This window comes from Rhineura floridana, chromosome 3 (genome assembly GCF_030035675.1).
Source record: "Rhineura floridana isolate rRhiFlo1 chromosome 3, rRhiFlo1.hap2, whole genome shotgun sequence".
NCBI lineage: Eukaryota > Metazoa > Chordata > Lepidosauria > Squamata > Rhineuridae > Rhineura > Rhineura floridana.
The window spans coordinates 200,554,886-200,575,259 of NC_084482.1; the positions used below are offsets into that span (position 1 = coordinate 200,554,886).

Genomic DNA, 20,374 nt, shown 5'->3' on the forward strand with positions numbered 1-20,374 from the left:
AGTTTCACCCCCAAGTTTGAGGCAGTGGCATCATATTTTGTACGCACTTTATTTGGTCTGCCTCATTTTGCATCCTCAGCTGGGCTCCAACTTGAGGTGGGTTTTGCATCATTGGAATGTACAGCTTGGCTCTGGGCTTTTAATTATTGGGTCAAAGTGGCTTATGCTGGACCCTCCCTAGGCTTTCCAAATTTATTATGGAAGGATTCTTTTGTAAGTTTCTGGTCTAGTATTTACCATGAAAGGATAAATCGTATGGGTTTTTCACTGGAAACATTGTCTGCTTGGGATCTAGAAGTAGCAAAGCGGAATATATCACAGCGCCTTAAGGATATTGACTCCCAATACCTAAGAGCTAGTGCATGTACTTCCTGTTCACCTCTTTCTTTTGATTTGACCCTCCCGTTTTTAAAATCTGCAGGGTATCTTGAAAATCTGAGAATTCCCCATTACCGTTTTCTATTTTCTAGAGCCAGATTCAACTGTCTCCCCTCTGCGATGACAGAGGGTTGTTTCCGAGGAATTCTTCCAGAGCTGCGGCTGTGTCCCTGCTCCCAGGGAGAGGCTGAAACAATTGCACACATATTGTTTGTATGCACTTATTATTTGGATTTACGCTCCAGGCTTATATCTCCAATTCTTAAGGCCTTCCCTGACTGCTCACATAAGAAGCTTCTCCAATTACTAATGTCTGATAATGATAAGATTATAACTAAAACAGTGGCCAAGTTCCTTTTTATAGCTCAAATCATACGGAAAAGGCAGCTTTTATTACTTCGGACTGTAAATTAGGAATCTCCTATTTTAAAAGTTTTAAATTTGTTTGTACTGTTGATGTCTATTTGTATTTCGGGTCTATGACCGCAAATGTTTTAAAAACAAACAAACAATTATTTAAAAAAATGGATAGTGGTGGTGAAGAATGGAGTGGAGGGAAAAAGAATCCGGAGGTCAAGAACATGGATAAAGGAGGAGAAGGAGGCAGCAGCAGAATGGAGATAAAGAACTGTGGAGGTGAAAGATGACAATGTACGTGTGTGTGTGTGTGTGTGTGTGTGTGTGTGAGAGAGAGAGAGAGAGAGAGAGAGAGAGAGAGAGAGAATACTGTGTTTGCACTTGGCCTCCACCACCCTCTCTGGCTACTGTGCTGCATTTGCAGTATTTTAACTTTTTTGCATCTCAGAGGAAAATGTTTGCTTGAGTGAGTGCCCCTTAGTTGGTGGCAGGGCATGGTCTGGGAGGTGGTTAAGTGAGAGAGACTATGCTGGCTGGCTGAGTGGGGGGGGGTTGCACTTGCTTTGACGTGCAAAGATCTGAGTAGTGACCACCCTTACCAGTGGAGAGACCACCACTGCTATCTTATGAATAAAAATAATTATTCTACTACCTCTGTATGTGTTTGTTTATTTTTAATGTTGTTTTAGGCTACTTAGAAGTGCAGCAGCCAAGGCCAGCACCTTGTGGGCTTTTTAAAAAAAGTAACTGAAATGTAATTGTAGTGATTACTTTGGAGGAAAAGTAAAGTAATCAGTTACTTTCAGAGCAATTGTAATTGTAACATTAATTACTCCTTTTTTGGGCCATGTAACTGTAATTTATTACTTTTTAAAAGTAATCTTCCAAGCTCTGCCAAGAAGAATGGGACAAAATCCCTCTGACACTGTGTGCAACGCTGGTACATACCTACCTCAAAAGACTCAAAGCTGTTATTGCAGCGAAAGGTGGCTCTACCAAATATTAATGTGTGGGGGCTGAATACTTATGCAAGCAACATGTTTCAGTTTTTTTATGTTTCTTAAACGTTTACCAACACACAACCAACATCACCTTATAATAATTGATTTTGAGTTTCAGCGTTTCAAAATAAAATATCATACACAACGAAATTACAAAGAACCATTTGTAATTTATTAATATGAGACCATTGGTCAGGGATCCAATTACTTTTGCAAGGCATTGTATATAACATGGAAATGACAGGAGCCGTGGTTAGCAGCTTATCTTATTAAAGGGCTCAAGTCTGAGGCAGAGAGGTGTCAAGCCTCCTACTTCCTCCTCTCCAAAATGGCTTGCTGGCAAATCCTTTCTCACCTCTCTTTGGATTGGCAAATGAAGGCTTAGGTGTAGCCCTTGGGAACAGATGCAAACAAGGGGCCTCTTGCTGAAATGACCCATAGGTTACAACAGGTATAGAGAACTTGTGGCCCTCCAGAAGCTGGACTCCAACTCCCATCAACCCCACCCAGCACAGTGGGGGATGATGGGAACTGTAGTCCAGCAACAGCTAAAGGGCTGGTTTATAAGCTACAGCAAATGGGTGAAAGAAGAACTGAGAGAGGCCTTAAATTGTGGGGAAGTCGATGTAAGAAGAGGCATGGGTAGATGAAATGCACCATATTGGTTCACAAAGACTAGGGAAACTCCATTTTGAAGAAGGACTTGATGGAGAAGGAACTGTCTTTATTATTCCAGAAAGAGGTGGTGATAAAAAACAATTATATGCCTTGGTATGTTGGTCTCTGCCGCCCTTTCCAGCCACTGCCTCTAGAAGGCTCACAAGCATTACTTATCCCTTGTTTTGTTCCAGCATAGGAGGTATACTGCTTCTGAACATTGAGGTTCCATTTCTAGCTGTGGCAACTCAAAATGGGTGGGTGATTCACTTCGCGAGCATATTCTCTCTCTTCCCAAAGAAATCCAGCTCCAAGAATTAGTTCCAATGAACAATCTTTAATTGAACCAGAATCTCACTAGAGATGTTGGCTCTATAGAATCAAAATCACATCTTTTCCCAAGCTAAACTAATATTCAAGATGTTAATAAATGACTTTTTAAAATGTAAATTATGTCAAAAGTCTACATTGAACAGTATTCTGTTGCCTAGCAGTGGTCAGCCAGCTGTCCTGGGGAAACTCCAAGGCAGGAGTTGATGATTTGGTTATTTTAAATAATTTTAATCGTGCATATCCATAAAAGTTTATGTCATAATAAATTTCTTGGTCATCATGGTGCAACAAAACTGTCTTTGCTGTAACATACTATCACATCTACCCTGCTGGTGACTGAGCTCAAGGGAGCATATATAAAGGTTTATCGCAATCTGTCTGGTGAACTTCAGGGCAGAAGCTATGGCTCGGATCTCTTCCCCTAGTCCAGGGCTGGAGAACCTGCAGTTCTGTTGCACTCCCAAGTCCCATCAATCCTAGTCAGCATGGCCAATGGTCAGGGATGATGGGAGTCATGTTGTCCAACAATCTCTGCAGCGCTGCAGGTTCCCCCCCCCACTTTTCATGGACCTTGCTGTGAATAAGTTACACCCACCTTAGATGGAATAGAGACCTCTTAAAAGCCAGTAAATTCCTTCACTTATTTATGTGTGGTTGGAAGAAGTTGGATGGAATATAATGTAGAATACGATGGGTTAGGTTGTTAAGAGCTGAGTGCTTCTCAAAGTAAAGGAGTTAAAATAAGAGCTCTGTCTGCTGAGTACTAGACTGTCTGGCTGTGGCAGAGGGACCAGTTTACACATCCCTCTATAAACAAGGAGATGGGAAAACTGATCAATTGCCAGGGGTGGGGGGGAGGTCATGAAAGAAAATAGATGTAAATGTACTGCCTTCAAGTCGATTCCGACTTATGGCGACCCTATGAATTTTCATGAGGCTGAGAGGCAGTGACTGGCCCAAGGTCACTCAGCGAGTTTCATGGCTGTGTGGGGATTCGAACCCTGGTCTCCCAGGTTGTAGTCCAACACCTTAACCACTACACCACACTGTCTCTCTATAAAAGAAAATACACCATGGAAAATACAGGCAAAGAAATACAGGCAGGCCAAGTTGCTACTTAAAGTCGGCATGATGCAGACACGAATACTTTTAAAACCCATTTATTTCAATGGGAGATTTCAGCACGGTGCTTCAGATTTGCCGTCCTTTGCACACATACCTGGAAATAAGCCTCACTGAAGGCAAAAGACCTTGCAAGTGAGCCAACGTGCATAGGAGTTCCTTATAAATCTCTCACTGAAATAAAAGGGAGTAACAGTTCTTTACTTTGGCTGGATTGTGCTCGCTTTTTAAAAATATATTTTGGCATCGGCTATGAATGCTTCAAGAATTCTGTGTAGCTTTGCTTTGAATGCCTCCAGAAGAATGCTGTGTGACTCAAAAGCTTGCTTCCAGCATCTGCAATGTTAGTTAATCCATTAGAGGTGTAGCCCTTGCTCTGTGTGTTTTGCTTTAAAGTAATGAACAGTGTGTGCCCAGGAGCATAAACAAAGGAGGAGGTGTTAACTTGAGCTTCACAGAGCAGTAATCACCAGCCCAGAGTTGGGAGTTGGCAGGGGTCTGGTTTCCTATCCATCTAGCTTGAGTCCAGGATGCAGCCATCACTAGGCGATTTCATAGCCAAAGCCATTTTTCCCATTCTGACAGGCACCTAGGAGCAACGACGCAGAAGGAAAAAATGAGATTGTAAAAGCGTTGCGGGGGGAGAGACACAACTCATGCTGGGCGGGGGAGCTCGAGGGAAGGCTGTGCACTGAAACAGCTGGCACTTTATTCCTAGTCAGAGAAGGGTCATCGCTCATGGTTGAGCATCTGCAAAGGAGCAATTCCAGGGAAGGAAAGCAGCAGTGCTAATAGACTGGGGCAGACAAAAGTCTCTGCCTTACTTTGAGGCTGGCTAACTTGTCTAGCTAGCCGCAGGCTATTATTGTCTACTCCTGGGGTGGGGAGCCTTGGGAGCCAAATGTGGCCCTTCAGGCCACTCCATTTGGCCCTCAGGACTCTTTGTAGTCACACACCACACCCTCCTCCAGTGCTTTTGCCTGGACTAGATATATCCGTGAACTATGTTAATGCCTCTTGCCTGCCTGGAAGGAGTGGTGTGCAGAAAAGTCTAGTTTTTGCATAGCTGAAATGTCATCTTAAGAGTCACAGCCATTGCTCCGCCCACTTTTGCATCCAAACCTGCCCGTCACTGGTATGCGCCCCCCGGGAGATTGCCCATTGGGAAATGTGGCCCTCCGGGTGAAAACCGTTCCCCACACCTGGTCTACTAGTACAGGCGTCTGAGTTCTATCCCATCACTTGAGAGATCCTTTGACTTAAAGCTACAGGGACTGAACTTTTGCATGCAAACTGTGGGCCTCTCTGCTATCTCGGTAACACTGCCCCGAGCCAGAAAGGGAGATCTTTGTTTGTAGTGACAGATCTGGACACATACTGGCTTTTTCATTGCAGTGCTCATCTGCCCCCATTGACCTGCCTTGCACTGGAGTAGAGATCTGAAGGCCTGGAAAAAAGTCAGAATATTTCAGAAGGAAAAAATCCTCACATTTTCCGCTAATGTTTCTGATTATTTTCTGTGGGGGGTTTTTTCTTCCAATTTTTCTGGGGAACAGATTTTTTCCTGGGCCTTCACGTGTCTACACTGGAGTCCTTGTATTTGTCTTAACTGTTTCCTAAGTTACAAATACTCCCCACATACACACACACACCCAAACACATGATGAGAGATGCTGGTACAGAAGAATGTGTTCCCAACATTACAAGACATAATATATTTGAAATTTCTTTCCAGGAAATAGTAGAGGTATTCTGCAGCTGATGGTGGACAAATCTGACAATTTTGGTTCTTTAAACTCCTTATTTCTCCAATCTTAAATTCATTTCTCCACATTTCCACAGCAATTTGCTTAAAAAAAAAATCCTCATGAAAATTCATCAGCATTTTAATGTGAATTTCTCTTTATAAACACATTTTATATGCAGTTTTGATGAATTTACACATTTTTATAAGCAATTTCCTCTAATATAATGCATTTATAATGCCGCCCTGGGCTCCTGCTGGGAGGAAGGGCGGGGTACGAATCAAATAATAAATAAATAAATTTTCTGTTATTTTCACAAATGCACGTGTTTTTATGCACATTCCCCCCAACATATGCATTTTTGACATGTTGTTCAGTTGGAAAACAGCATCACAAAATTTGAAGAATTGCCAATTTTGAAGGATGGCTGCGCTTCAGTTTGCACACTGGTCCGAGAAGTGCAAATTAAGTTTCTCATTAAAATGCAAATAAAATCAAATTTCTCCTCCATTCCTAATTGCAACCTTGTAGATGAGCCCACAAAGGCCACCAGCCTGCAAAATACTTACTAGCCGCTGGGAGTGGCCAGAGGCAGGGATGGAGCTCTGTCCCTCGTGGAGCAGCCTCCAGCATTTCTGCACAGGGCATGGAGGAGGGCGCTTCCTTCCCTCCACTACCACATGAAACATCAGAAGGGCCCTGAAGCTGGATCAGGCCAGTGGCTCATCTAGTCCAGCCTCCTGTTCTCAGGGGCCAACCAGATGCTCCAATAGGAAGCCCAGGAGCAGGACCTGAGCGCAACAGCACTGCTCTCCACACTTGTGCTTCTCAGCAATGGGTATGCAGAGGCATATATTGCCTCCAACAGTGAAGGCAGAACATACCCATTGTGCCTAGTAGTCATTTATAGTCTTATCCTCCATGAACTGGCCAAAATATATCTGTTGGCTTGGTTCGTCTGTTGGGCATGGAGGAAGGCCAGAGCGCTCACTCGCCTGCACGGAATTACTTGTCGCCCATGGTCACCAGGTGCCTGAGCTTAACTGCAAAGTTGACGCTTGGTGGTATTGTGCAGTCTCTCTGCTACTCACAGTCCCCCAGTTTCTCCTCGAGGAAAAGGAGCTGATCGCTGAGTGATTCCACCTGGTCCAGGTAGCGAAGGCGACTCCACAGCTCCTTCAGCTGGGTGGGCTCCAGGGAGGTTGGCAAGATGGAGAGGGCACGTTCCAGACGCTGCAGGGGTGGAGAGAGAAGAGGACTATGGTGCCAGCTGGGAGAGCAGCTCGGGACCACCAGCTCCCCCACATTCTCCCACAGCCCTCTCTTCCCTCCCTGACACACCCCTCTCTGATGGGAAGCCACAGTAAAGCCGAATACTGGGAAGGGGGAGTTCCTGGCTTCGGTCTGTCATATAGACAGATAAAAGTAGATATCCACAGACCCACCCACAGACACTTGCCCTGACACCTTCCTCTTCAAGAGATTGCCTCCACCTGTAGGTGGTACCAAATATCGGAGAGGCCGCCTCCTTCCCTAGAGAACTTCTCCATTGTTAAGATCAGCGGAGGAGGCCTTCTTGGTGGCTCCACCACCCTCGGACGTTCAGTGGGGGGGGATAGTGGCCCAGGAGAGAGCATTCTCTGTGGCAGCCCCTAATCTCTGGAATTCCCTCCCCACAGAAGTGCATCTTCAGGATACAGTTCCCATTGTGGGCTGAAGATGCACCTCCTTACCCTGGCCTCCAACACCCGATATTTGGAGCTACCCTATTCTTATGGCTCTAAACTGTTTTTAATATTGTAATTTGAATTGTTGCAACCCACCCTGGGACCTTATGGTGAAGGGTAATAAATACTACTATTACTACTACCCAAGATCCATTATTAAGAAGGGAATGCAGGAATGTTCCACCTCATTTGGCTTCAAACACTTCCCCCTCAGCTTCTCCCCCAAAATAGCAACTAGGGCTCCCAAGGGTGAAGGCGGAGGTGACCATTCCCAAGGGCAGTCACTGTGAGGTCTTAATCCACCATCAATCTGAAGCTGGCTTTGCCAAATGCTTTGCATTTGATCTTGCCAGTCAAAAAGCTGGTTGAGTTATATATGCCCCTTTATTTTTTGTTGCATGAGAGCCCCTCCTTCACTCCTCGCCACCTGCATAAATCACTGCCCCTATTTTTGCCTTCGGGAAATGCTGTGTTGCTATTGTATTCATGTGAGTTGTTTGATTTGTTAATCTTTAGCATTTAGCTAGCATCTGGCAATTCTATATCTGTGTGTGTGTATAGCACATATAGCGTGTGCTATACAGCAGGGCCCTGCTGCAAGATAACATCATCAGGCAAGCATCTGAAAGCAGAGCCAGCTGCTGGGAACTCAGAGTCTCTCCCTCCCTGGCATGTAATGACTGTGGTGACCCCCCCCAAAAAGGAGGGCAGAGTGGGGGTGAGAGCATAGAACACCCCCCCCCCCGATAATGGTCCACATTCCATCAGGGGTAACCTGTACAGGACTTCAAGCCAGTGGTGAGCAGGTCAAAATGGAGCCATAACATAGGCACATAAGAAGAGCCCCACTGCTGGATCAGGCCAATGGCCCCATATAGTCCAGCCTCCTGTTCTCACAGTGGCCAGGGAGATGCCCCAATGGGAGGCCTGTAAGCAGGACCTGAGCGCAACCAGCGGTGGCTGGTGTTCACTGGGAGTGGCGGGGGTAGAAGGCAGGCAGCCCCAACAGCAGGTGGAGCCAGAGCCAAGGACCAGCAATGCCAACTCACCCGAGCTTTGTCCTCCTCCTCCTCCTCCTCCTCCCTGCTGACATTGTACAAGGGCAACCCTGAGACTGAGGAGGAGGAAGCTGGCAGCCGGTGTCTGGACTGGATGAAACTAAGAAAGCAGACGGGGGGGGGGGCTGAGGACAGATATAAGTTGACAGAGCAGTGCCCCCACTTGTCCTAGCAGGCCAGCCTCCACCGAGTGCAAATGTGGATGGGTCACCCCCTTTCTCTTCTCGTCCCCTAACCCCTTCCCACCATTTTTTCTTCCTTGCCACCTGCCTGAACATAGGCGGAGGGTGTCAGGCTTGCCACTCCTGCCCTAAAGCGAGGGCCCCTGCAGACTGGTGGTTTTATTTGTGGCTGTCTTCTGCAACATATTCTTGATGCAATAACAGTGCATTTGTAGCGGTGGAGTTATTCTGCTTTACTTGCTGTTCTGAAAAACTTCCCCAATGCTGCCACATTGCTGCAGTCTGGAGGGGCTTCAGTGCAACAGAAACAGGACAAAAATGAACCAGAACATTTGTGGTATGAACAGTTATGGGCTTTCAGCAGCACGATGTTACGGGATTCCCTCGGGGACAGAGTTGCCAAACCAGGACCTCACCTCTTCCAGCTGCCCCACTTTTGCTTGAAGCTCCTGAATCTCATTGGGAACCACGTCCTGAGCCGCTAAAGTTTGCGCTGGTAGGAAAGGAAGGGGAGGAATATGCAGAAGGATGTGTGAGAAGCAGGGCTGGAGCAACAGATATGTTCTGAAACCATGGAGGGTTCACACATCTCCAGGTCTGACTCATGAGCTTCAGGGCTGTACAAGATTAACCAGAAGTCAACCCATGGAGCAGTTTGCCTTCCTCCCTTGACAGTGTGCTTCAGGTTGCTACCCTAGCTGGAGAAGTGATGGCCAGTGAGGCAGTGCAGGTGAGGCCTCCATTGCTCTCCTGGCTTCCCAACACTGTGGGTCGCTGCTACAGACTGAGGAGGGAAGCCTCAGGAGGGGAGAGTGTTCTTGCACTCGGGTCCTGCTTGCGGGCTTCCCCCAGGCACCTGGTTGGCCACTGTGAGAACAGGATGCTGGACTAGATGGGCCACTGGCCTGATCCAGCAGGCTCTTCTTATGTTCTTATGCTCTTAAGTACGGGGAGCTCGGTACGATGTGGCGTGGTGCCAGTGGCAGAAGCATCAGATTGGCTCTGCCGCCACACTCCACACTAACCTACTCACGCCTTCCCCTCTTAGTTTGCCAGTGGCCACATCACTGCTACCCCCACCGGCACCCTCCCAACTGAGGCAGTCACCTCACTCGGCCTAATGGCAGGGCCAGCCCTACTCAAGAAGCAGACGCCGATAAAGGCATAAGAAGTATATTTCGAAAACACGTTGCAAAGAGAGCCATAATCCAGCTTTGGCCGATAGGTTCCTGACAGGCACTGCCCCCTCACTCTCTGCCAGGCGCTGCTCTTGAGCTCCCAAACTCCATCCTTTGGCCGTCTCAGGGTATGGGCCTCAGGTAATTTCACATGACGGTCCATTTCTATACGCCTGCCTCACGCAATCAAAATTAAAATGATTAAGTTGGGGTGGGGGAGGGAAGGACAGAATTCTGAAGAGCTGCATACGAATAGGCTAAGCAGGGTCAGGTCTGGTCAGTGGCTGGATGGGAGACTGTGATGTTCCTGTATTAGTGTATATATGGTAAGTGCTGTTTGTATAGGAGATACATGGTAAGTGGAGTGAAAGAGGAGGGGGGAGTGAATGGGCAGTAGAATGCTGGATGATTGGCTGAGGGTTGAGAATGGCGGAGAGTATAAATGGAAGGATGACAGTTAAATCTGGGTGGAAGTTAGTGGGTTGTTTTGGTGGGTTTTTGAGAGGAGATTGGGTGGAGAGTTGGTGGATGTGAGGAGAGTGTGGAGTTCGGATTAATACTAAGACCAGTACCTCAGGAATAGATGAAACCATATGCTTAAGTGCCTTTATAAAGTAATCTTGTTATCTCTGTTATTTAATAAATATATTTGGTTTACCAAAGGCCTGATCCTTGGCTGGGGTTTCACAGACCAGAAGGGAGGGTAAGGTAAATACCAAGGCTGAAGGGAAACTATAACAAATGGTGGCAGCGGTGAAGGGGAGAATATAACACCACAAGTATTCAGAGCAAACCAGAATTATCTGCATTGATACAAAGGGAGTGGGACAGCTTGAGCACGCAGTCACAGAGGTAACCTGATTGAGAGAGACTCAGGCAGAGTCTCTGGGAATACTGGTTATAGGACGTGACTGGTGGTGCTGCCTAGCAGGGGGATCTGGTGAGGTCTATGCTAGAGCGGAGAGAGAAACCATAGAAAAGGACAGTCCAGACTGGTGGAGTCCCTGGTGGTGCTTAGTGACAGGCAGTAGCCACGAGCAGGTCGGAACCTGACAGGGAGAGCCAGGGAAGGGCGTCACAGAGACCACCTGGGAACCATATGTAAGCCGCCTTGGGTTTCTATCATGTAAAGAAAGGCGGGGTATAAATGGAATAAATAAATAAATAAATAAAATGTATTCAATGCTAATCCTTCTCAGAGCAGACCAACAGAAATGAATGTCCATTAACTCTAATGGGTCTAATCTGAACAGGACAAGCGCTGGGTAGATCCCTAAGCAAATATATGTAGATATCTGCTGATTTTGTTTAATTTATTCTGCTCATCATGGGGTGGAGGAAGGAGCCACACAGAAGCCAAAGGCCTACCCCTGCCCATTCAAAATCTTGCTGAGTTTGCATCTGAAATTTTGCCAGGCAGAAATGACGACTCTCTGAGCGGGCTTAGGGGCTGGAAACCTATGGATGCTTTTTCTTTTTGCAAACGAAAGCAGAGGTTCTTGGCATGATGAATTCTGTACGCAACATCCAGATCCAAAGCTTTTTCCAGTGCAGTTGTGAAGTACACTCAGCCTTCATACTGCTGAGCCATAGTCTGAGACAGTTACCTCTGTGACCCATGAAGAATATGCCCGTTCGTAAGAAACAAGCCAGGAAGTTGTGCAACGGAATGCACCACCCTCTCCGCCCACCATGCCACGCAAGGCAGGATCTCTTCCCCAAACGAACCCTCATTCTCTCCATGCCAGCACAGTGTAAGCAAAGGGAATGAGGAACAAGGTGTCAAACAGGCCTGCAAACCTAGGAAGCTGTTGTATGCAGAGCCTGCCCGTTGGGGTCCATCCAGCTCAGTACTGTCTACACTGACTGACAGCAGCTCTCCAGGGTTTCAGATGGGCAGTCTTCCCCAGCCTCACCTGGAGATGCTGGGGACTGAACTTGGGACCTTCTGCATGCAAAGCAGAGGCTCTGCTACTAAGCTACAGCTGTTAAAAACAGTCTCAAAGTACTGTGAATGCACATTTGAGATCACATTTTCATGAGCTTGTATGAGCCTCCCTGCCCTAAAAATTGTTCACAGTCTCACCACCAAGAAGTACTAGATTGGCAGGCACGAGAGGCAGGGCCTTCTCAGTGATAGCCCCATGCCTATGGAATTCCCTCTCTGGGCAGGTATGTTTGCCCTCTATGCAGATTAGGGTTGCCAGGTTCAGGGCCTGAGACTGATCCTGTATCTTCAGGAGAAGAGAAAGTCAGCCAAGTGCAGGTGTTCTTGCAACCCTCTAATGAGGAAAAACCACAAGGTAGAATTCTCCCTTCCCTCTGCACAACTTTTAAAGATACAGAAGACCAGGAAGGTTGCCAGGCCCGGCCTCCAAGAGGTCGTCTGTATCTTTAAAAATTGTGCAGAGGGAAGGCAGAATTCCACCTTGTGGTTTTTCCCATTACAGGGTTGCAAGAACACCTGCACTTGGCTGACTTTCTCTTCTCCCAAAGATACAGGATCAGTCTCAGGGATTGAACCTGGCAACCCTAGTTGGAAGCAGCAAGTGAACCTGCTGTGCAAGGAGGCGGCAGCCAGCGGAGGGTGATCCAATAAAGCAAACAAGGTGCTGCCCCAACAACCTCCATCTGTCCTCAGCCAGCCCCCACTTGCCTGCCTCCCAGGAGTCTCTGGGCAGGTCTTCGCCATACGGGGTAGGTCTACATCATACATTTAAAGCACATTACTGCCCCAAAGAATGATGGGAAATGTAGTTTGTGAAGGGACAACCACATTTCCCAGATTCCTTGGGGGAAGTCATGTGCTGCTGGATGTGCTTTAAATGTATGGTGTGGATATGTCCTCTGTTAGGCGGTTGGGACTCTCCCCAGGCCACGCCCCTCTCCCCAGGCCACGCCCCTCGCTGGCCCTGCTTTGCACCCTCCTGGAGTGTTTTTGTCTGAATGTGTCTTTGAGCTCTGATAATGCCTCTTGCTTGCCTGGATGGAGGACGGGAGTAGTGAGTGTGTGGAGAAACTAGGCTTCTGTACAAAGATAGAATTGACATTGCTCCACCCACTTCCCCCTCTGGCTCCACCCACTTCCCCCTCTGGCTCCACCCATCACTGGCTGGTGGCCTTGCCCAAAAGGGAATGTGGCCCCTGGGATGAAAAAGGTCCCCTACCCCTGCACTATAGCTCACCCTCTTCCGCCCCAATGAATGCCGTCTCTGTGGTCCTCACCTCTGCTGCCAAGGATAGGAGCTGCCTGGGCAGTAGCAAGGAAGCGGCAGGTCTTGCCATCTGGCTCCAGGGCATGACCAGGGTCACACTGGCACTGGTAGCTCCCTGCAGTGTTAAGGCAGCGTTGGCCACAGAGAGGGACCGGTGCGCGGCACTCATCCACATCTAAAGAAAACGAGCGACATGGTTAAGAGGAGGGGTTAGGAGTCTGCATGGCCATGAAGGTCGCTGCGAATCTTGAAACAGGAGGAGAATAAAGGGGGAGGAAGTATCCTCATCACCTCTTCCGCCCAGGTAATCTAATAGTCTGCCAGTCTGCAGAAATCTTGGGAACCTCCATGTTCAGATAAACACAAGCAAGTTTCTAATCCTGATTATTAAGGTCTTTAGCAAAGTATCTGCTAATCCTCAGGAAATCTTTGGGATCCACGGAGTTCTGCTAAAAATAATAATTATAAAAATCACATTTCTGGTCCTCATGGTGTAAGAGAGGCATGTGAAAACACATAGGCAACTTTTTGCCTGGGCATAGGGCTTGAGGTTTTAGAGAGCCAGTATGGGGTAGTGGTTAGACTGAGACTAGGACCTGGGAGAACAAGGTTCAAATCCCCACTCAGCCACAAATCTCACTTGGGCCAGTTATTCTCTTAATCTAACGTACCTCACAGGGTTATTGTGAAGATAAACTGGGGGAGGAGGAGAACCATGTATATCTCCTTGAGCTTCTTGGAGGGAGGGTGGGATATAAATTTAATAGTAAATAAATAAAAATAGTTGTAGAGATTGGTTGGGGGGAAAAGAGCAGTTCAGTGACTGAAGGGGAGGTGTGCATGCTGGATGCATGAGGACTACACAAGGATGGTTTAGGCTGAAACATGTGATTGTCCCTTTAAGGGCAATTCCATTATCTCATTTAAAAGGTCATGTGCATAACGGTAACTGCGAATACTTTAAAAAAAAATCACAGGCCGTTATAAAGACAGGGATCGGCAAGTGGTAGCCCCTGAGCTAAATCCGCCCTCTGAATGGTGTTGCTGCCCCCGATTGCCAATCTCAGTGGTGGAAGTAGGGCTGCCCAAAGACAGCTTGTTACCTGAGGCAAAGGAAAAGATGGTCACTTCCATACCATATATTTTAGATATGTAGCTTCCCCCAAAGAATTCTGGGAACTGTAGTTTACCCCCACCAAGCTACAATTCCCAGCACCCAAAACAAACTACAGTTCCCAGGATTCTTTGGGGGAGGCCATGTGCTTTAAATATAAGGTGCAAATGTGACCAGTGCACCTGTTCCCCTCTGCCTGTTCTATGCAGAAAAGCTGACTGGACTGACACTTCACTCTAACTTCAAATTTGGCAACAGGGTAGCATCCCCCACTACACTTAAAGGAAGCAGGTTAGTTTAGGGGGGTCCAGGATAAGCTATGTAGCAATCTAAGCACAGTCCTCTGACAGAGAGGGATGGCTGGGAGGCTCAGGAGGAACAGCTAGGGGGCTGCTGCTAGGCCACAACATTTGCTGCCTGAGGTGTTTGCCTCACTTTGGCTAATAGCAGGGCCAATCCTAGGTGGAAGTGTAGTGTAGATGAGCTGCATCTGTAGAATCAGCTGGAAGGCATGGGGGGCTGGGCTGCATCCTGATGAGACTTGGTCCACCCATACTCATTGCCTTGTTAGCAATGGTGGCTGTTGCCATTGGAACCGGTAGGGCAGAACTGAGCCAACAGTGTGATGTGGCTGCAAAAAAGGCAAACGCTATATTAGGCTGCATTAACAGAAGTATAGGTTCCAAATCGTGTGAAGTACTAGTTCCCCTCTATTCAGCACTGGTAAGGCCTCATCTTGAATACTGCGTCCAGTTCTGGTCTCCGCATTTCAAGAAGGATGCAGACAAACTGGAACAGGTTCAGAGGAGGGCAATGAGGATGATCAGGGGACTGGAAACAAAGCCCTATGAGGAGAGACTGAAAGAACTGGGCATGTTTAGCCTGGAGAAGAGAAGACTGAGGGGAGATATGATAGCACTCTTCAAGTACATGAAAGGTTGTCACATAGAGGAGGGCCGGGATCTCTTCTCGATCGTCCCAGAGTGCAGGACACGGAATAATGGGCTCAAGTTGCTCAACTGGACATCAGGAAAAACTACCTAACTGTTAGAGCCGTACAATAATGGAATGAATTACCTAGAGAGGTAGTGGGCTCTCTGACACTGGAGGCATTCAAGAGGCAGCTGGAAAGCCATCTGTCGGGAATGCTTTGATTTGGATTCCTGCATTGAGCAGGGGGTTGGACTGGATGGCCTTATAGGCCCCTTCCAACTCTACTATTCTGTGATTCTATGATTCTAAGGCAGAGACGCCCACAGAAGGTACATGTCAACTATAGAATTCACTCCCACAAGAGGCAGAGATGGCCACTAACTTGGATGGCTGTAAAAGAAGATTAGACAAATTAATGGAAGAGAAGGCCATCAGTGACAACTGGTTGTGTTCTATCGCCGCTGCTGGAGGCCATATGCTTCTTCATACCAGTTGCTGGAAGCCACAGGAGGGGAGAGTGCTGTGTGCTCAGGTCCTGCTTGTGGGCTTCCCACTGGGGCATCTGTTTGGCCACTGTGAGAAGAGGATGCTGGACTAGACTGACCGCTGGCCTGACGCAGCAGGCTCTTCTTATTTTCTTATGCGGAGTCAGAGCCAATGACAGGCAGAGCCTAGTTTTGCCCCCATGCTCCTCCCTGCTGAGTTTTACAAAGGCAACACTGAGATTAACAACAAAGAAGCTGAGGATCGGTGTCAGCCCCTGGGCTGCTTGTATGTGAGAAGGCAGGCAGGTGGGGGCTGCCTGTGAGCAGACAGAGGTTGGTGGGGCAGTGCCCCATTCGCCCTAATGCACCAGCCTCTGTGGCTTGCTGAAGCAGCCTTCTAGCAAAACTAGTCACCCACCAGGGCTACATTATTAGGCCAGTATAACTAGAGACAGTAAGAAATGGTTGCACAATCCTGTAAGACCCAGAAGCCCCATCCCTTGAACACTCTGCAGCCATAAGGGCTAGAAACTTGGTTGGTTGGTTGGTTTAATGAACATTTTCTTAATGCAGGGTTCTTCTCAGATCCTGTTCAATGCCAATTGAGAAGACAAATAGAACTTGGCTATGAGCTCATCTACACAGTGGTTTACTGTGTGTCTGGTACTACATACATCTCCTTTAAATTTGCATGGTTCACATGATGTTACCGGCACACAGAAGCTATCATGAAGTTTTACCCCTGTAAATCCATACTAACTCAATCCACTGACTATACAAAATGGGAAGAAAAAACTGTCTTCACTCCCTTGCCCACTCCCTCCTCCTCCCTTTATTCAATGTATTGCCTGTAGCCTGCCAAGCAACTTTTGGTTATTCTCCTCTGTTCTGCTGGCCTTTTTTATGTTGCTGCAAACGGTGCCTTGATTTTCTTTTCCCCCTGACGTGTGCAAAAGCATAACAACGCTCAAAGAAATATTTATATTTCAGCTGTATCCTACCAGGAAAAACACAGATATTCACACTTCTGGGTTTTTTTTAAAGGAACCTACTGCAGCTGTAGAATAGACTGAGCATGCTTGGTCACCTTAGCAACCAGAGGGAGTGGAAATGTATAATTTGGGTGGGCCACAAGGAAAAAGTGAGACTAATCCTCCCAGAGGAATGTCTGCTCAGTGTGAATGGGAAAAAGTGATTGGCAGCTAACTTTTGAGCAGGAACTGCAAATGATGCAAATGAAAAGCGAAGGTAAAAGAAGTGTATTTCCTACAAAGAAATGCTGCCATGCAGATGAGCCCTATGTGCCATGTATGTCAGGAGCGAGATGCAGTGGGTCAGAGCAAAGGAAGAGGTGACAGACAGCAGGGCTATTTGATTTATTTATTAAGTTTATGTTATTTGTTATTTGATATTAATTTATATACCACTTATATGCCAAAATTGTATATCCCACCCTTCCTCCCAAGGGAGCCCAGGGTGGCAAACATCAAAATGTTAAAACAAAACAATTTAAAATAAAATAAAAACATAATTTGAAACAATTAAAGACCAGCTAAAAACATTTAAAGCATCTAAAAGCAATTATATACTAATTGCTACTGTTACTAATTTCAAGGTTGTAATGGCCAGTATCTATCATCCATCATATGTTGATTTGTCTCCCATCACCCCTGACTTCTACTTACCAATGTGGCAGTACCGTCCGCCCCAGCCTGGTTGGCACTGGCACTGGTTTGGCTGGGCACAGATGCCTCCATTCTGGCATGGCTTGTGGCAAACAGCTGGCAAGAGAAAGGAGAGAGCAAGACTGAAGATCCATCTATACAGGGCCAGCACAAGACAATCTGCAGCCTAGGATGGGTATCCACAGGCATTTTTCCAGAGGGGAAAGGGAGCCCCACAGGCTGTAACTGGGGATTGACGGGTCTGCCATTTTCATTTCTCATTTTCCCAGTCTTAAACTCAGTCCTCCACATTTCTGCAGCAATTTAGGGTTTTTTTAAGTTATCATGAATATATGTCAGCATTTCTGTGCAAATTTCCCCTAATAAACACATTTTTGTATGCCGTTCTAAGGTACACATTTTTGCAAGCAACTTTCTGTAATATAATGCATTTCTCAATGTTCTTTTCATTAATATGTTTGTTTTTATGCTCACTTTCCCCTAATATTTGCGTTTTTGTAAACATTACTTGGCTGGAGGCCTGCATCACAAAATTTAGGGAAGTGTGAATTTCAAAGGTGTTTCAGTTCTCATATTATTTTGGAAAGTGTGAATTAGGTTCAACTTTACATGTGAACCGAATCAGATTTCTCCCCCCTCCCCAGTTGTAACTGACCTAGAGGGACCAGTGGTGTGATTCAGCACAAGGCAGCTTCACACATTCACAATTCATTGAAACAGGGTAGTAAAACTGCTCAGAAGACACAGCATGTTAGCAGCTATGATGTCTTATTTGAGCGCCCTGTGCTAGGACACAAAAACTTTTACAAATCAAGGATACATTTTTGCATATGAACAATTCAAATTCCTGGTTGTTTTGTCAAACGTAAGAATTACACCAAGCTATGGAATCAAAGGCAGAGATATGCGGCTCACGCAGTAGGGCTACATGCAAGTGAAGGCCGTCTTTCCCCTCAGTGGCTCTCCTGATACAAACTATGGTCGCATTTTGAGGACTCACCTTCCTCGCACTTTGTGTCCGCCAAATGCCGTTTCTTCCAACCTTGGCAACAGATGACGTTGGTCTGCAGGATATCTTTCCGTACCTGCCGTGTGGCAACTCTGTAAGTAGTCCTAAGGAAGAGAAGGGCCCAGGTGTCCTTAGCTGCCTCTCATTCTCCTCGCCGAGGGTAATCAGAATCTCTCTCTCTCTCTCCCTCACTCACTACTCCTCTAGATAAAAATATTAATCCCACTGCTAACACCACATAGTTTAAAGATGAGACACACACTGCTATTATCTTAAGCAAGAACTGTGGGGAAAGGGATAGACATCCTTTGTTGCTTGTCTTCAGCATCTGGAATTATGAGATACACCCACCCTGAACATGGAGGTTCCATTCCCAGCTATTGTTGGTAATAGCCAGTAAGAACCACTGAAGAGGAGGATGAGGACAATTGTTTATTTATATCTCACTTTTTAACGACTGTATACAAAGCGACTTGCATTAAAAAAAATACAATACAGCCTAAAAGACAAAAAATCATACCATTATTAAAATTATTAATTGAACCTGTTAGTTGCTTGCCACATAAGCAGTCTCCAAGTGACTTAGAAAATTTTAAGAGTATAAAACATTACATTAAAAAAAGAACAAATCCGTTATAAAAAAAGCCACACAATAGCCCAGGAGTGGGGAACTTTTGGTACTCCGGATGTCGATGAACTACAACTCCCATCAGCCCGAGCAAGTATGGCCAATGGCCAGTACTGATGGTAGTTGTAGTTCAGCAACATCTGGAGGACCAAAGGTTCCCCACCCCTGCAATAACCCATACAATAGACCAGAGCTTGGAAAAGTTACTTTTTTGAACTACAACTCCCATCAGCCCCAGCCAGCATGGCCACTGGATTGGACTGATGGGAGTTGTAGTTCAAAAAAGTAACTTTCCCAAGCTCTGCAATAGACGTAAATGAAACAGCAGCAAAAACATATAATCTGGGGGTAGCCAAACTGGTGCCTTTCAGATCTTTTGGACTCCAGCTCCCAGCTGCCCCAGTCAGCATGACTAATGGTCAAGGATGATGGGAGCTGGAGTCCAGAGCATCAGGAGGCTACCATGTTGGCTATCCCTGATATATCAATAAACAGAAAACCATCCTAATCCACCAATGTGTGGGTGAAGAGGCAAATTTTTACCTGGCTCTGAAAGGGTGTTAAAGATGGTGTCAGACAAACCCCACTTGGGAGAGCATTCCCCAAATGGGGAGCCACAACAGAAAAGGCCCTCTCCCTTAGAGGTACCCCCAAAATCAAGAACAGTTAAAACAGACAGCAGTTCTAAAAAAAGAAGCAGCAGCAACAGATACATCAGGATCTTTAAAAAGCCCAGTTAAACAGAATTGTCTTCACCACCCACCAAAAAGCAGGAAGTAACCGCTGCCATTCCCCCCTCCCCCAATTTGCAAGCAACTGAAGAGTTCACGTACTTGTAGGTACTACAGACTCGAGGTCCAGCGCACAGTGTCAAATAAGGCTGGTGCAAGGGCTTGGCATAGGTTTCATTGTAGAATAAGGGGATTCGTAACATGCGTCGGGAACACACTCGGCTGTGGGCGAAAGAGGGCATGTAACTGAGAGGGTGGGGTGATTCATTTCAGTCCCTAGAGCACCCTAGGGTCAGAGCTGCTGATGGTTTAAATCACATGGACTGGGAGGAAGGGTAGCATATAAATCAAATAATAATAAACCGTAAATAAATAAATCATACATTTCATTGCATTGGAAATAAAGGGGAAGGGCTGTGGCTCAGTGACAGAGCATCTGCTTTGCATTCAGAAGATCTTAGGTTCAGCTCCTGGCATCTCCAGCTAGGACTGGGAAGGCCCCTCGCCTGAAACCTTGGAGAGCTGCCGTCAGTCAGCGTAGAAAATACTGAGCTGGATGGACCAATGGTCTGACGCTTTATAAGGCAGCTTTCTGTTTAAATCAGGGTGCTATTTATAGATTCCGAAATTCTGAGACCAAACCGATCCATATTTTCTCTCTGCAGTCACGTTAAAATGGCACATTCCTCTAAAATGTGTGCAAAAGCGCCCTGGCACCAGCTTAAAAAAAAAGAAGCCGTATGGCATGACAGTGAGATTTTCAATGGAGAAATATGGAGGGGTGCTTAACCCTTTGGATTTAATGGAGCTTAGCCATCATGCAGCTTCCACTCCCT

The 20,374-nt window shown here is 46.5% G+C and overlaps 1 protein-coding gene across 2 annotated transcripts in view; it reads right to left on the bottom strand.

The window, feature by feature from the left end:
* Nucleotides 1–1,886: 1,886 nt before the first annotated feature.
* Nucleotides 1,887–20,374, bottom strand: part of EGFL8 (EGF like domain multiple 8) — a 30,647-nt gene continuing 12,159 nt past the window's right edge. Inside the window, exons 3-9 of one of the 2 annotated variants that reach the window (XM_061619725.1) lie at nt 19,641–19,760; nt 18,171–18,283; nt 17,171–17,266; nt 12,964–13,128; nt 8,977–9,053; nt 6,685–6,826; nt 1,887–4,437 (exon numbers count right to left, since the gene is read on the bottom strand). In XM_061619725.1, the coding sequence (XP_061475709.1) occupies nt 4,391–4,437; nt 6,685–6,826; nt 8,977–9,053; nt 12,964–13,128; nt 17,171–17,266; nt 18,171–18,283; nt 19,641–19,760 (760 nt within the window). In that variant the 3' untranslated portion in view covers nt 1,887–4,390. The remainder of the gene's footprint in view (nt 4,438–6,684; nt 6,827–8,976; nt 9,054–12,963; nt 13,129–17,170; nt 17,267–18,170; nt 18,284–19,640; nt 19,761–20,374) is intronic. The other variant, XM_061619726.1, reaches the window with a different exon arrangement.